Here is a 14,538-nt window from a genome sequence, read left to right on the forward strand (position 1 = left end):
CAATTAACCACAAGAATAAATAGGCTTTCTTGTATAAGTGGATGTGTAGAAGCAGGCAGTGTTATGAATTAGGCCATGATTCATAATAATACACTTTTAGAAAGCCTCATCGAGACATATGAACTTAAATCTAAAGCTTCCCAATCAAAAATCTCAAGATCTTCAGTAAGAATTTGACTTTGACTGAAGAACATAACTTTTTCAATATCTGGTTCTACAGAGATGATTCCATTCAAACTTCATCAAGACTTTTAATGATAACCCTCTTCAAATATTTGGAAGTTACTACTGTCAAGAAAGTATTTGCACAAATGCCTGAATATTATTTATTGCTTTTTCCACCAGTTGAGAGAAACTTCCCTCTTGCTATTAACCAGAATGTAGATAATTCAATCTCTTTAAATTATCCTTTAAGGGTGCAATGTTTCTTTAGGTTAACAGCTCTTCCTTTTATTTCTTTGACAAATGTAATGTTGAATGGGTTTTGTGATAATATGAGTGGATTTGGATCCTGATCAAATGTTTTTCACATAAAGTATTTCAAAATAATGGGCATTTCTATAGATCTTCACAGATACTGCTGCCAGTCTTAATTTTTCTTTAGCATTCAAACACAGACTCCTTTAGAATTATAAAATTGATTATATAGCATTAATGGAAAATGTCCAGCTCCCTAACAAAGTTGAGTTTTTGCTTAGCGTCCCTACACTTTACACACACACATCAGTATAGCTCTCTATTACTTTTGAAATGTCAGTTAAGTAAAGCAATTGTACTGCCAGTAACTTACCCATGAATAGATCGTCAAAATGAGATCCATTTACCCAAAATCATGAGAACATTGCTTTAAGCTCACATTCTTGCAAACCCCTTCTTTTGGACAGCTGATAGACTTCAATTTGAAATTGAAAAAGGAGAGTTCCCATTTTTTATTTATACTGTTAAAAGATAAATCCGTGACCATGTCAGATGACCCAGAGACAAACTTAGCCCAGGTCATTAAATCAAAAATGTCCATTTCAGATTGATGAGAACCATTGTAACTAACTAAACTGAATCACTCAAAAGAAATTCTTTTGTTTACAGTGGTTTTCTGATTCCATTTCTTTTACAATGCAAAAAAAAAATTATCTTGTCTAGGACTTTATTAGCTGTATCAATACCATCATTTAATGAGGAGTCCAGGTCTCTAGACCACTTCTTACAGAGGAGACCTCAGTGAATAATGGATTTCTTGAATCACAGCCTTTCAGATTGGCTTTGTTATAGAAAGTCTGTTACCTTTCTGTGGCAATGGTCTAGGAATTGTGCATTTGTTCTCTTGTGTTTGTTTACTCCCACGCATTCATTTAGTTTTGACCATTTCATCCCCCATGCTTGTCTGGCTTGTCTTTTTCGTTGGAGCCTGGTCCAGGCCGTTTCTCCTGGGTGATGTGCCCTTCCCCAGGGTTGGCCCCTGGCCTGCTGAACACTCACAGACCACTGCCACAGGGCCTGCCTCACCCAAAGCAGCTTCCCTCCCACAGGTCAACCTGTGGCCAATGACTAAACGCCATGGACATGGAAATGCCAGTCTCTGTCCCTTAGTTTGAATCAACTCAAGGACACAGCCTGTGTGGGCACTGAGGCCTCACTGACTGGTATCTGGCGGAGCAGCCCTTCTGCCCACTGCTGGCCTCTCGTTTCCATACAGGTATCCCCTGAGCCCCAGTAAGCTATATATTAGTGGCATTACAGCCAAAGTCCATTTCCGGGGCACCCAACTTAAGACAGAAATGCTTTTTGCAGCATTAATAATGTTATAAGGACTAATTTGAGATGCCCAACCAAGTACAGTTAACATCAGGACCCCAGTTGACAAGGGAAGTGTTTTGATTTAATCATCTTCTGGACTAAGTTTTGTGGGTCATCTGACATGTCAGCCATGCAGCTCTAACAGCATATTCAAAGTGGTACCTTTCCTATTTCCTGTGCTTCATTGCTCCCAGACATGTTCTGACAGTTTATCTGCTGCCTGGCAGTTTGAGTGATTCTGCAATTGCAGGAAGAATTTTGGCTTTAGCTATTAAGTGCAGGACATTGTAACTAGCTCCTTGTACTCAATCTGATACAGTTGTAACAAACTCATAAATACCCAGCCTTATTTTTATACCTGCAGAAAATTTCCCTACTTTTAGTCTTTTTTTCCTGTAAGATCAATGCTTTCAGATAGGTGCCTATGTAATTGCCTGGCATCATTGCTCCATCTGATTCCTTTTCCACATACTAAATATAGTCTGAAGAAAGAGATTATCAGAATATGCATTTCTGCATTTTGAGTCATCCCCATTCTAGGCCCTGGGTAGGAGATAACCTGATGACTATTCGTAATCAAAAGTATTTCCCTAAGGATGAGACATAGCTCTCGAAATATAAAATTATATTAATACTAGTGACATAAGTAATTTTAATAATTATTTAAATATTTAAATACAAAATACATTAAGTAGACAGATTTTAATGACTTCAGATATCAATATCATAAAGTTTTGATTGTACTCATTCTTAAGAATGTTGTAAAATAACTCAAGTTGAAAATAAAAAAATGAAGCATGGAACAAGGCGGTATTGACACATTCATTTTTATTTGATTAAAGGATTAAAATTCTGAAAAATTCATGAAATAAATTATTAATCATATAATCTCTGATCTAAAATATTTCAAAAAATTTAAATCAATTATTTGAAACTGTAAATCCCTGTAGTCCTGTCTAATGAATTGGATTAATTATGCACCTTATTATTTTAAAACTTTAATTTCAAGAAGCAGTGATTCAATTCTAAATTCCATCAAAGATAAAATCTTGCTGAATTAACATTATCAGCCAGGAAGAAAGGAAGGGAAAGGGGAATTTTTTTTAATCATTCATAATTTATTGGGAAACACCTAACACCAGAAAATAATCATAAGCCCTCTCTCTCTGACCAGATGAAGTGTTAGCAAATTAATTGAGGAAAATATAAACCCCCACACTGAGCAACAACAAAAACTCACTAATGAAGTGTCACTGGCCACTGGACTAGAACGCGGGTTGATGGAACATGGGCGAGTGTGTGGTCGTGGTCCAGCCACCTTGAGGCCGCGGCCAAAGGCGGGACACGGTTCAGAGAGCTTACAGAGCCATCGTGGGCACTGTCTCACTTTTAAAATAAAATGTTTAAAGCAGTTGTGAGTTCACAGTCACCGTGAACAGATACAGAGATTTCCTGTATGTTCCCCGACATCACCATCATTTACCGTAATCAATAGACAGGATGGATGCTGGCTGCAGATTTCTCCATGACAGATAAAACTTGTATCTGAAATTTTTCTTGTGGTTTTCCTCTCAAACTTGGTAGTTGTTTGGGTATTGAGTGCTGGGTACATCAAACAGGGCTCCCGTCCTTGGGTGACAGAATTGAGACACTGTCGAATGGGTTTAAGCTGTGGCAAATTTAAGACTGAGAATGCCCTAGATCTGTGCTAAGGGAATTATCTAGTGAAAATGGATTTTTTTGAGCAATGAAAACCACAGAAAAGCATAAACCTGTCACTTTACCTTCAAGGTCTGCAGTTAAGGGCCTAGAAAGATGGCACTTTAAATGCTAATTATCTGGGGAGAAATTGTCCCTGGTGGTTTTATTCAGAGCAGTAAGAGGCCACTGCTTCCCTCTGAGGCCCGTGTGAGTAGGGAAACCTATCTCAGAGTCAGGCCTCCGTCTTCAGCTGGGCAGACCACATCACTTCTACACGCGAGCCTTATCCAAGGATGGACTGTAGGCTGTAGGTCTTCCTCTCACTTGAGGGAATTTCAATTTCGCTATACACTTTTAATGATAAAAGTTGGGGTGGGGGAGTAGATCCAAAGGATCTGAGAATAAAAGAAAATTGAGAAGAATTGTAGGCTGTTTTTTAAGGAAATCCAGGGTGGGCAAGAAAAAAGAATCTGAAACTTCAGAAACTCCATCCTGTGACATTGGTGGTGGAGATGTCCAAAGGTCAAGACACCCAAAAGGTCAGACTTCATGAGCATTCGTGTGAGGATGGCAGCTACCGGACCCTCTGTCCCACAATTTGGTGCCTTCCTGAGAAGAGACAGGAGGTAGCAATTGCTCTCTTTTTTTGTTTGTTTGTTTAAGATTTATTTATTTATTCATATGGAACTGGGGTACAGGCCAGAGATGCGGAGGGTGAGAGGATTCACCAGAGACAGAGTGGGGAGCACAACAGGCAGATTGATGAAGTACACTGCTGAGGGGAGCAGCGGGTGGGGCAGGAGAGGTCTGCCTCGCCATGTGGTCACCTCAGGGGCAGGCGGGGATCGAACTCATGCGGAAGTGGCTTTAGCTTCTCAGTGCTGTGCTTTAACCCGCTGCGCAGGGAGGGCCCAGCAATTGCTCTCTTAACTGGACCAACCAGGGAGTCAGCTGTTTTGTTTGTTTCTGAGACATGAGTGTCCCAAGAGGCACGAACGTTAGGATGAAAGGTCAGAACCAGACAAGGACACACTTCCCGAAATGGCTACTACACAGCACTAAAGCACAAAAAAAGATGCCTGTGTCCTCTTGGAATGATAGGGAATTATTGCTGATTTCACTGATGCACCTTGTTGTGGCAAGCCAAAATATTTTTCGGTCTTTTCCACTAGTTCCTTGTCATTTTTCCCCTTTCTCTTTTCCACCCATATCTTCTTCTCCACCATGTTTCTTTCAGTAAAGACTGTCCCTGGTCATCAAATTGATACATAATTAAGTGAAGGGTTTAAACAACAACCCTTGTATTCTATCTCACAGTGTGTGTCAGGGGTTATTTTGAGAAGGGCTAGAAAGGGTGGTATCTGGTGGCATGTGGGGTCGCTCATTCAATTGGCAAATGAGATGAACATGTACCTAAAGTTTGTCTGAATTTTTTTTTAACATTTTCCAGTTGTAGATTTGCTAGCAATAAATTCACTCAGTTTTTGTCTTTCTGGACATGTTTTCTCTTGCCTTCATACTCAAGAGATATTTTTACAGGCTATGGAATTCTGGGGTGATAGGGTTTCCTATTACTTTAAAGACAAATGCTTCATTAGCTTCTGTCTCTCATACTTTCTGATCAGAAGGCTACTGTATTTCTCGTCTTTGTATCTCTGCATGTATTGCATGATATTTGTGTATCTGCAGCATCCAAACACCCATACTACAGTGCTAGCCCACAATCACCTGTTGCAATTCATTAAGCATCAGTTGAATTTCCCTTACCTGCTTCTGTGGTGTCCCTTCCCTTGTGCTCCGTACAAATGAGTCAATACCACCGTCAGCCTCCTTGGGGACATCCATCTTTCTTTATATTTCAGATTACTTGGTTGCCCTGTGATCTCAGCTTCTTGTGGGCTCCAGAAAAATTATGATTTTATAGTTTATTCAGTCTTTCCCTGTCCTTTGGTATACTTTATGTTCTCTCCAGCTTCCTACATTTTAGACACAGCAATCCCTGTAGTCATTTTAATCCACAAATATTGCATAGTTGGTGAGTGGGAAGTAGGACAGTTTTCTTGGTGACTTATGGAGGGAAGTGTCAAGGGATAGCATAGCCGTAGTCAAGAGCAGATTGGAAAAGAGAGCGTGGAAGAGTAGACTTAAGGGACTTGGATAAATGTTACATTATTTTCATCTCTGCTTAATGAGATGAGCTTTTGAAGAAAAGAACAATGAAAGGTATTGTAATTTTTAACAGAACTGTTTTCTGTCTTTATGTGCTCTGTGCCAGGAGGCCCTTGTCATTGTTTTCTTGCCTTGAACCAAATGATCTTTCGGGCTTCTGTATCTTACTCTTGAAATAAGAGCCTAAAGAAGCTAGACCTTTCTTTTCACCCTGCAGAAAATGTGATAGTAGAGCCAGTGGGCTAACCCCCACTTTGACTACTAGGATTGTCATCCTTTAAAAGCTTGCTCTGTCACACCACTGTTCTTTGGGTTTTTTGCTTTTTTTCAAGACACTTTTGATCCCCCATTGCCTAACATGTACATTATTAATCACTGTGTTTGCCCCAGCCTCCTAAGTAGCCCCCTTTAATTAAGCCCTTCTCCCCATACACCTCATGTCTAGCCATGCTCACCTTTGCCAGGTTTTTTATGTCTTTGCTCAATGTGTATCCCCAGATGGGGATGTCTTTCCCAGGTCTTCCTCTCTTCAAAGGTCAGCCCTTTCTTCCAGACCTTGCCAGGTGTTTCCTGATCTGAAGCTTTCCAAAGCTGGTTACTGACTGCTCCAGAAAGTGGTTTGCGTGTTTTACAACAACCTCAGTATCTCCCCGAGAATGTGAATTCCTTGAACACAGGCCATATACAAATATATAGTTTGGCTTAGTAGCTGTTCAGTAAAAGAAAGAAATAAACATAGAAAAAAATTTTAATGTTTTCCTTTATGACAGACAAAGAAAAATTTAGTCTCCAAATGGATAAACAACAATACCTATGGGAAGGGGATTTTTTTTTTTTTCATGTAAAGGATAATTTGACTTGAAGCCCAGTGGTATATAGTGGGAGATGGATTTCTAGATGAAACATTGCCTTGATCGCAAGTACTGGGTAATTGAAAAAGAAATCAGAGAAAGCTTTTGTTTGCTATCCATCTTGGGATCCCTAGGAAAGGCTCGCCTGTGGAATGAGAAGATCCATCCACTTTTCTGCCTATGCCTTGAAGAATTCTCCAACAGAAAATGAGAAATAGCCCAATTCTTTTTCTTTGTAATGCCACTATTAGCTTCCAAAAGCATTCATCACACTCCCCTGTTCTCAATGCTGTAATTGCCAGTGAATCCTAAGTGGTAGCTCAGGATTTCTTTTTCATCTCTTCTCACGACTGTGCCTCCTACTGGTGGTTTTGCTGTCCTTGACGACTGTGTGATGGCCTTGGAACAGTGCCCACAGCACCCCCACAGAATGTGCAGGCGGAAGCTGTGAATTCCACAACCATTCAGTTCCTGTGGAAGCCTCCCCCTCAGCAGTTCATTAATGGCATCAACCAGGGATACAAGGTATGTGAGTTTCGTGGAGAGCCTCTGGGGCCCTGTCTCGGTGTGTCATGTCTTATGATTCAGCTAGGAAGCTACCCACCCCTCATTTCACCAAAAGCCCATCGCTTCTAGTTATAGAGCATTTGTCCTTGGTGAGGTCACAATTTATGCAAGGTCTTATAGCTACTGTTCAGAAACTCAATACGGCTTATCAAGAGAGTGGCTCATATAAACGGAACAATTTCTAATGAGAAAGGCTGTTCATTTAAAAATTACCATTGAGAGAACTATCTCCATGGATTGGAAATAGCATTTATACAAATCACTTCTTCCTGGAAGGGAGTCCTCTCAGAACACAGACTTAGAACAAGGAGTACTGGATGCCACTATAATATTTCTGTCAAGTAAGGATATTTACTTCCCCTCTCTGCTTCAGGGAGTAGAACTGCGACCAGCTGAATCAGGATAACTACATAGACTAAAAGACAGAGACACATTCCCACGACCCAAAACCCTCTGTCCTTGCAGTTACTGGAACATGTTACTATCATAGATGTTTTTGGGTGCAATTTCCAAAAGTAGAGCTTATCTTAATTTTTGCATCAACTTCTGGTTGGACTCGGGAGCACATCTTAATTTTCCTTACAACATATTCATTAATTGTCTGCAATGACAACTAAACTCAGAAAAGATCTCTATAAAGAATTTCATATTTAGCGAATGTTATTTCTTCAGACACATGTTTTATTTTTTTTCCTATTTAGATTCAACTTGCAAGACACTTGTTTTTTACTAGATTTTTGCCCTTTTCTTCCAGCAGTATCTTTATTCAAAAGCTTTTTTGAAAGAAAATCATATTGATTAAGGTGATTCTGCCTTCAAGTCTCATTGGCAAAACCAGAGCATTCATTATATGGCTTAGTTGTTGGCTTGATCTATATAGATACACTTTATGTCCTGTGGCAAGTCAGCTTTCAGACCTAATAAACCCTGGAAATGTTGGGTGTCAAAGTAATTAAAAGTCACACTTACACATAATGTTATCAAAAACAGTTGAACAGCTTTCCTTAGAACATGTATATATGCTGTATTTCTTTAAAATTCAAATCAATTCCTACAGTTATTATTAGAAAACTAGTGTGCTATAAATTATAAATAATTACAGTTGTTTCCATTGTATCAGGGACTTCTTCTGGAGTCAGAGCAGGTGCCTGTCAGGGGAAATATCTGTACTTAATGTTTCTTTGTACTGATCCAGTTGAATAGCAGATGTTGAGTATATATTCGACTATATGTTTAAATGAAAAGAAAGTAAAAATTTGAAGGAGCATGTATTATCACGGTGAGTTAAAGTAGATCTTATTTATGTATGCATATATAAAATGTATATAACAATACATTTTGTATTCCCTAATCTGAGATAATTTCAAATTCAGTGTTTACGTGATATCATTAAATGTAAGACGTATGGGCTTTCTTAATTATGACTTTGTTTTCTCTGAGCATGTATTGATTGCAAAAGAAAATTGAGAGTGGAAAAATGCAACTAAAAAAGATACCTTTACAACCTGTCTGTCCAGCTTCTAGCATGGCCAGAAGATGCCCCTGAGGTTACCACTGTAGCCACCATCGCTCCTGACTTCCATGGAGTCCACCACGGATACATAACTAACTTGAAGAAGTTTACTGCTTACTTCACATCAGTTCTGTGTTTCACCACTCCAGGGGATGGGCCTCCAAGTACTCCTCAGCTCATCCGGACTCATGAAGACAGTGAGTATTTATCTGCCATGTGCCTTATCAACAGTCACACGTCTTCTGTCAGGGAAGAACGGTGCTAGTATGTCTAGCACTGAATGAGGGCAGAGACGGTCATTAGGGAACGCCACATTCTCAGCATTCTACTTGCGCTGCAGAGATGAGTCACGGGAAGATATAAATAGCATCTGGTCCATGGAATGTGGAAGGAAGCCTGGCTAGAGGGAAGCAGGAGGGCAAGAGAGAGCACCTGGCCCTTGCTGTGTGGTCAGTCTGGTTTTGCAGGGCTTCTCTGCCAATGCTTTCCCCACTCATGCCTCCAGCCCATGCCCCTGTCACCCTCCCCAAGCATTTTACCTGGGTCATTCTGAGCTCCTCAACTTTCCTATATCTGCATCTGGTCAATTCAAACCAGTTCCTTCCCTGTTCTCAGACTACCTGACACTTCTGGAAAACATTAGCTAACGAAATGATGTTCAAAAAATTATCACAGATGTTCACATAGGTTTATGTACAAGGCGGTTCATTACAAGTATTTGTAATTGAAAAAGAATGCAAAGTGTTCAAATGTTCCAAAGGGGGATAATTGAAAATACATATATATGGTATGACAAAATGTTAAATATTCTGGAATTAGTGAAAAAGTTCTGAGTGGAAATGATGATGCTCTAATATTAAGTGAAAAAAAAAAATAGTGTACCAAACTATATGAGATTTAAATTCTACATCAAACTATGAGCTGAGAAAAGTCATTGAAGGGAATATACCACAATTTTGAATTATCAACTCACTGTGGCGAGGTTGTAGATATTTTCTGTCTATTATCACTTCTTCAGTAAATATGTACTCCCTTTATAAGGAGAATTAAAACTGTTATAAGTTATTTTTTTAAGGTGCAGAGCCACCACTGTCTCTCTTCTGTCTTCTTCCTGTCTCACCAGAATGGTGTAGTCGGCCTCTTACTTACCTGCTTGGTGCTGTGTCCCTTACTCTCCTTTCCTGCTCTCTCAGCTTCTCTGTCCTCTGAAGGCCATCTAAGATGAGCTGCCTCACTTTCCCCTTCCACTCAGCTTCCCAGTGTTCTCACCCCTTACCTCTTCCTTTGTTCTCAGAGGATGGGTACACTGATCTTCCCTCAGCCACAAATATGTCCATGTCTCCCTCACCCAGAGGTAGCAATTCCTCAACTGTGCTGCTCCATCCAGTGACCTGCTTAGCTCATTTCCTTTCAGTATTAATGACTATTGTGACCTCCTACATAACGGCTTCACTCCCCATAACCCTGATGGTCTGTTCTTCGTTCCAGCACCCACTGTCACCACCTCGCCATTGACTTAAGGTCCATGTCAAATTGGTGGCACAGGGAGAATAAGACATGCATTTCTTGGTTTTCCCAACTAACCTTTAATTAGTAATGTGTTTTTTGTTTAACTGAATTGTTTATTGAGAGTGTTACAGAATCACATGTAGCCGCAAGAAGTTATTTGGAGAACCCACATCTAATTTGCCCAGATTCCCCCATTGGTGACATTTCCAAAAGTGTAGTCAAATATCACGGCCAGGATATTTACCTTGATGTATCCTTTGTTCTGATTTAAAGAATCCCAGTCTTATTTGTTCTTGTGTGTGTGTGCTTAGGCCTATACAATTTATCACATGAGTAGGTTTGTGTCTCAGCTATCACAATTAAGATACTGAGTGGTTCCAGCACCATAGAGATCCTTCTTTTATAGCTATGCCCACTACCATCCCTTTCTTCCTAAAATATATTCTGATATTTCTTCCTGTCTTATTGCAGTGGCTAGAATTTCTAATATTATGTTGAATAAAAGTAAAGAAAGTGGACATTCTTTACATGTTCTCAGTCTTAGAGAAAAAAGTAAATGCTGAGAAACATTCAGTCTTTCATGGTTAAGTGTGATTTTTTTAATAGATATTCTTATCATTGGAGTAAATCTCATTAGTAACTTGCTGAGCATTGATGCTATGATTAAATGTTGGATCTTTTCGAATGTTTTTACTGCATCAGTTAATATAATCATATAATTTTCAGATCAGTTTGTTTATTCACATGGTGGATTGACTTTCCAAATTTTGACACAGCCTTGCTTACTTGGAATAAATTCTAACTTGGTCACAGTGTATAATTATTTTTATGTTGTTGGACTCTGTTAGCTAGTATTTTATGAGGGATATTCTGCATTTACTTATTCATGAGCTGTTTGTTTGTTACTTTATCTTCCTGTGCTTACTGCCTTGGTCTGGTTTTGGTATCAGAGTAAAATAAGTTCAGAAGTATTCTCTCCTATTTTTTTTCTGAAAGAAATTGTGTAAAATGATGTTACTTCTGTAAATCTTTAGAAGTTATAGTGATACCTCTAGGCCTAAAAATTTCATTTGGAGGAGCTTTTAAAATTCTGAATCATTTTCTTTAATATCATTCAGTTTTCTATTTCATCTTGGCCAAGTTATGATAGTTTGTGATCTGTCCTGTAGGTTGTCGAATTTGTGAGTATAAAATTATTGATAGTATTCCCTTATTATCTTTTTAATGGCTATAGAATATATAATGTTTCATTCCTGATATTGGTGATGGATTTATTTTTTTGTTCTTCCTAAAGATTTACTAGTTTTATTTTTCTTTGTTGTTTTCAATTTTGATTCTGCTCTTTTTCTTTTTATTTCCTTCCTTTGGCTTGTGTTAGTTTTTTTTTTTCCTTTTTTACATTTCTTGATATCAGCACTCAGTAAGAAATGTCTTCATTTCTAATATAAACATTTAGTGCTATAAAAATTTCCTCTCCTCACTAGTTAAGTTGAACCACACATATTTTGATATTTTGTGTTTCACTTCACTCAGTTATATATATATTTATTTCCTCTGAGACTTCCTCTCTAACCTCTGGTCTATTTAGAAATGTGTATTTAATTTTCATGTGTTTGGAGATGTTCCTCGTGTCTTTTTGTTATTGATTTCTAGTTTGTTTCAATTAGGTCAAGAGCACATTCTGTGTAATTTCAGTTCTTTTAAATTAATTGATTTGCTTTATGGCTCAGGATATGATCAATCCTGGTGAATGTTTCATGAGAACTTGAAAAACAATAATGTGTATCTGATGTGGAATCTTTTTTTCAGTCATGAACTTTAAGTGAAAGAAGCTGGAAAAAGGCACAAAATTATGAGAACCTACCCACAGACAGTGGGGACAGTGATTTAGAGAGCTGCCACAGAAAATGTAGAAAATGACTAGGTTTGGGAGGTGGTTAAAGGTATTCTCGAGGGTGGCTCAAAATACTTGGGTTTCTGTGACTGCGTAAGACAGTATTTATTACCAGTCACCAAGATGTGGAATACACATTCCGAGTGGCGATCAGATATCTAGTTGAGAAATACCCAGTTTTACATATCATGGTGACATAAGTGAGCAGGCAGAAGTCTGAATCCCAGCAATTAGTGATTATAATCTTATTTAAAAAAAAAAAAGGCTAGAGAAATATCACTGAATGCAAGGTCTAACTACAGATGGGAAGATTTAAAGTTAATTCTTTATCAGAGCTTCTAATGTATAAGACCCTTAGTGTTAAAACCACCTAAGCAGGTGAAGTTGCTTTGGGTGTCAAATTGGAAGGGAGACATAAAAGAAGGGGGCGACTGGAGGTGTGCTTGGATGCAAGGAGGCTGGTTTCCAAAGAGGTTCAGCCTTTGGGGACTTAGAGTATAGAGTGAGATATCCTTGCAGGATCTGTGGAAGAGGAAAAGGAGTCTTGCTTAGGCAAAGGGTAGAATTCCACTCCTGTATAGGAAAGCATGGCCTAAGTCCTATATATTTATAGATGACATGGGAAGGGAGATTTCTAGTAAGGCAGATAGCTGCAAGGTGGCAATAAATTTCAAGAGCTTTTCTCAGGCACCCCCTTCATAACTGTTCCAAGTATTTGTTGGACATTTTCCTCTATTTCACTTGGTGAAAGAAGTGGCAAGAGCAACATCTCATTCGAATCACAGGTTTTTCTTTTCAGAGGATATATTTTAAAATAAAAAGTAAACTTCAAATTAAAACAGAGTAGGCTTTTTGCTGAACTCTTCTCTTTATAAAAAAGCACATTTTTCCCTTTAGCTATAGACTAGAACTATGAAGAGACACCCCCCCCACACACACACACACACGCACACCCCAAGCTCTGTAGCTAAGAAATAGAACATGTAATACAGCAAAATAAGTCATTGGAATTTGGTAAGTAAAACAAGAAAATTGGGGATTTCTTTCTTAGGAACTGAAAAAGCTGGAAGTGAGCTCATCATTTTTGCAGTTTTCTAACAGAATCACTGTTTTTGTTAGGCAGGAAGTCTGTTTACCCTGTTTAGAAGGAAAGAACACCTTGTAAATGTGAACCCCCTCATGGAAAGGCAGAAGCCAGGCTTGAAACAGGCTAAAGGGCAGAGGACTCCGGATGGCCAGAGGAGGGGTCCCAGAGCACACCTGCTAAAGGTGTGTGGCTGGTTCCACATCCCGCGGGACGTCTTCCAAAGCACCGATGAAATAAGAACATGGTGGGCTTGGGGGTGTGGCGCAGCACAGTAAAGGGGAAATGGTGTCAATGTTAAGCCCAGCATTGCAGCTGTTGCAGCCGAGAGCGAGGACAGCATGTGTGGGCAGGGATCCAGGGAGCAGAAACACTGAGAATATAAAAAGAGCAAAAAGCTTTCTTGCTACTCTATCGATCGAAAAAAAGAACAAGTCAGTTCAAAATCTGTCAGAATATCTTTCTGGAAACTCAAAATTGGGAGAGGATGAGATGGTCTTGACAGCCACTCTATTTTACCATCTTCCACACTCAAAGAGGGAAATTTGTCAGAGTGTTTGAGCTCACCATCAAAAGTCCTCTGAAAGTTTCACCCAGATGAACATTTGCTGATACCATTTTTTAAAAAATCACCGGTTATGTTTGGAGGCTTCAACCAAATACCAGCTGAGAACTAAATATTGGATTCACCTAAAAATCCCCCAACTGGGTGAGCAAGCTGACAGTAGGTATGCAGAAAGGAGGTTGAATATTATTATCTTCAGGATCCCCAGAATTCTGCTCTCTGGCAGGAAACCAGCATCCTGGATTTCATGCTCTCCTATTTTAAGCTTAAAAATTGCATTTAGCGGTTATGAAAAAGCTCTCATTGTGGCATGACTCAGGTCACCAGGAGCCACGTGGCACGTGCTCTCCACGGGAGCTGCCTGCCGCCACACCGCGGGGTGTGTGCCACCAGATGGAGCTGGCACCGGCTTCTACCCGCCCTTTCTCCTGTCTCTGAGTCTGCCTCTGAACCTTCCATTCTTCCTCCTCCACTTTGTCCCTCGCATTTCTCCTGAACTGGGTTCTGAGAGTGTAGACAGGGAGACAAGTAGCGAGGAGAGCAGAACTGGCCTGAGCAAAGCCCATATTTCCCAGTTAAGTGACGTTTAGTTTTGCCAGGCACCCACACAATGCCTGGCTCAGTCAACAGTGGAACCAGCTCCTTTCAGTCCCCACTCCCTACCCCCCATTCCATCTGCTTCCCATACCCTGCAGAGCTGGGACCAACCAGCCTTCAGTGAGAGGGTCACTCCGTCACCCCTTCAGTCACCTCCGAACTATGGGGAAGCCTCTCCCCATGACCACTGCATGGGAGTGTATTGGGGGAGATGGCTAATTGGGTGTGTTGGGGGAGCAATGAAGGTCTCTAAAGCCAGAAAGGCTGAAGCATGAGCAGGGTCAGAAGCCCCTG

The 14,538-nt window shown here is 39.8% G+C and overlaps 1 protein-coding gene across 3 annotated transcripts in view; it reads left to right on the forward strand.

Moving 5' to 3' along the window:
• The window catches only part of SDK1 (sidekick cell adhesion molecule 1), a 450,881-nt gene that overhangs the window by 300,611 nt on the left and 135,732 nt on the right, over positions 1–14,538 (forward strand). For 2 of the 3 annotated variants that reach the window (XM_012731947.1, XM_012731948.1), the window contains exons 17-18: positions 6,925–7,040; positions 8,600–8,792. In XM_012731947.1, the coding sequence (XP_012587401.1) occupies positions 6,925–7,040; positions 8,600–8,792 (309 nt within the window). The remainder of the gene's footprint in view (positions 1–6,924; positions 7,041–8,599; positions 8,793–14,538) is intronic. The other variant, XM_012731946.1, reaches the window with a different exon arrangement.

The sequence above is a fragment of the Condylura cristata genome, unplaced genomic scaffold, assembly GCF_000260355.1.
Source record: "Condylura cristata isolate star-nosed mole 26May11 unplaced genomic scaffold, ConCri1.0 scaffold00032, whole genome shotgun sequence".
Taxonomy (NCBI): Eukaryota; Metazoa; Chordata; class Mammalia; order Eulipotyphla; family Talpidae; genus Condylura; species Condylura cristata.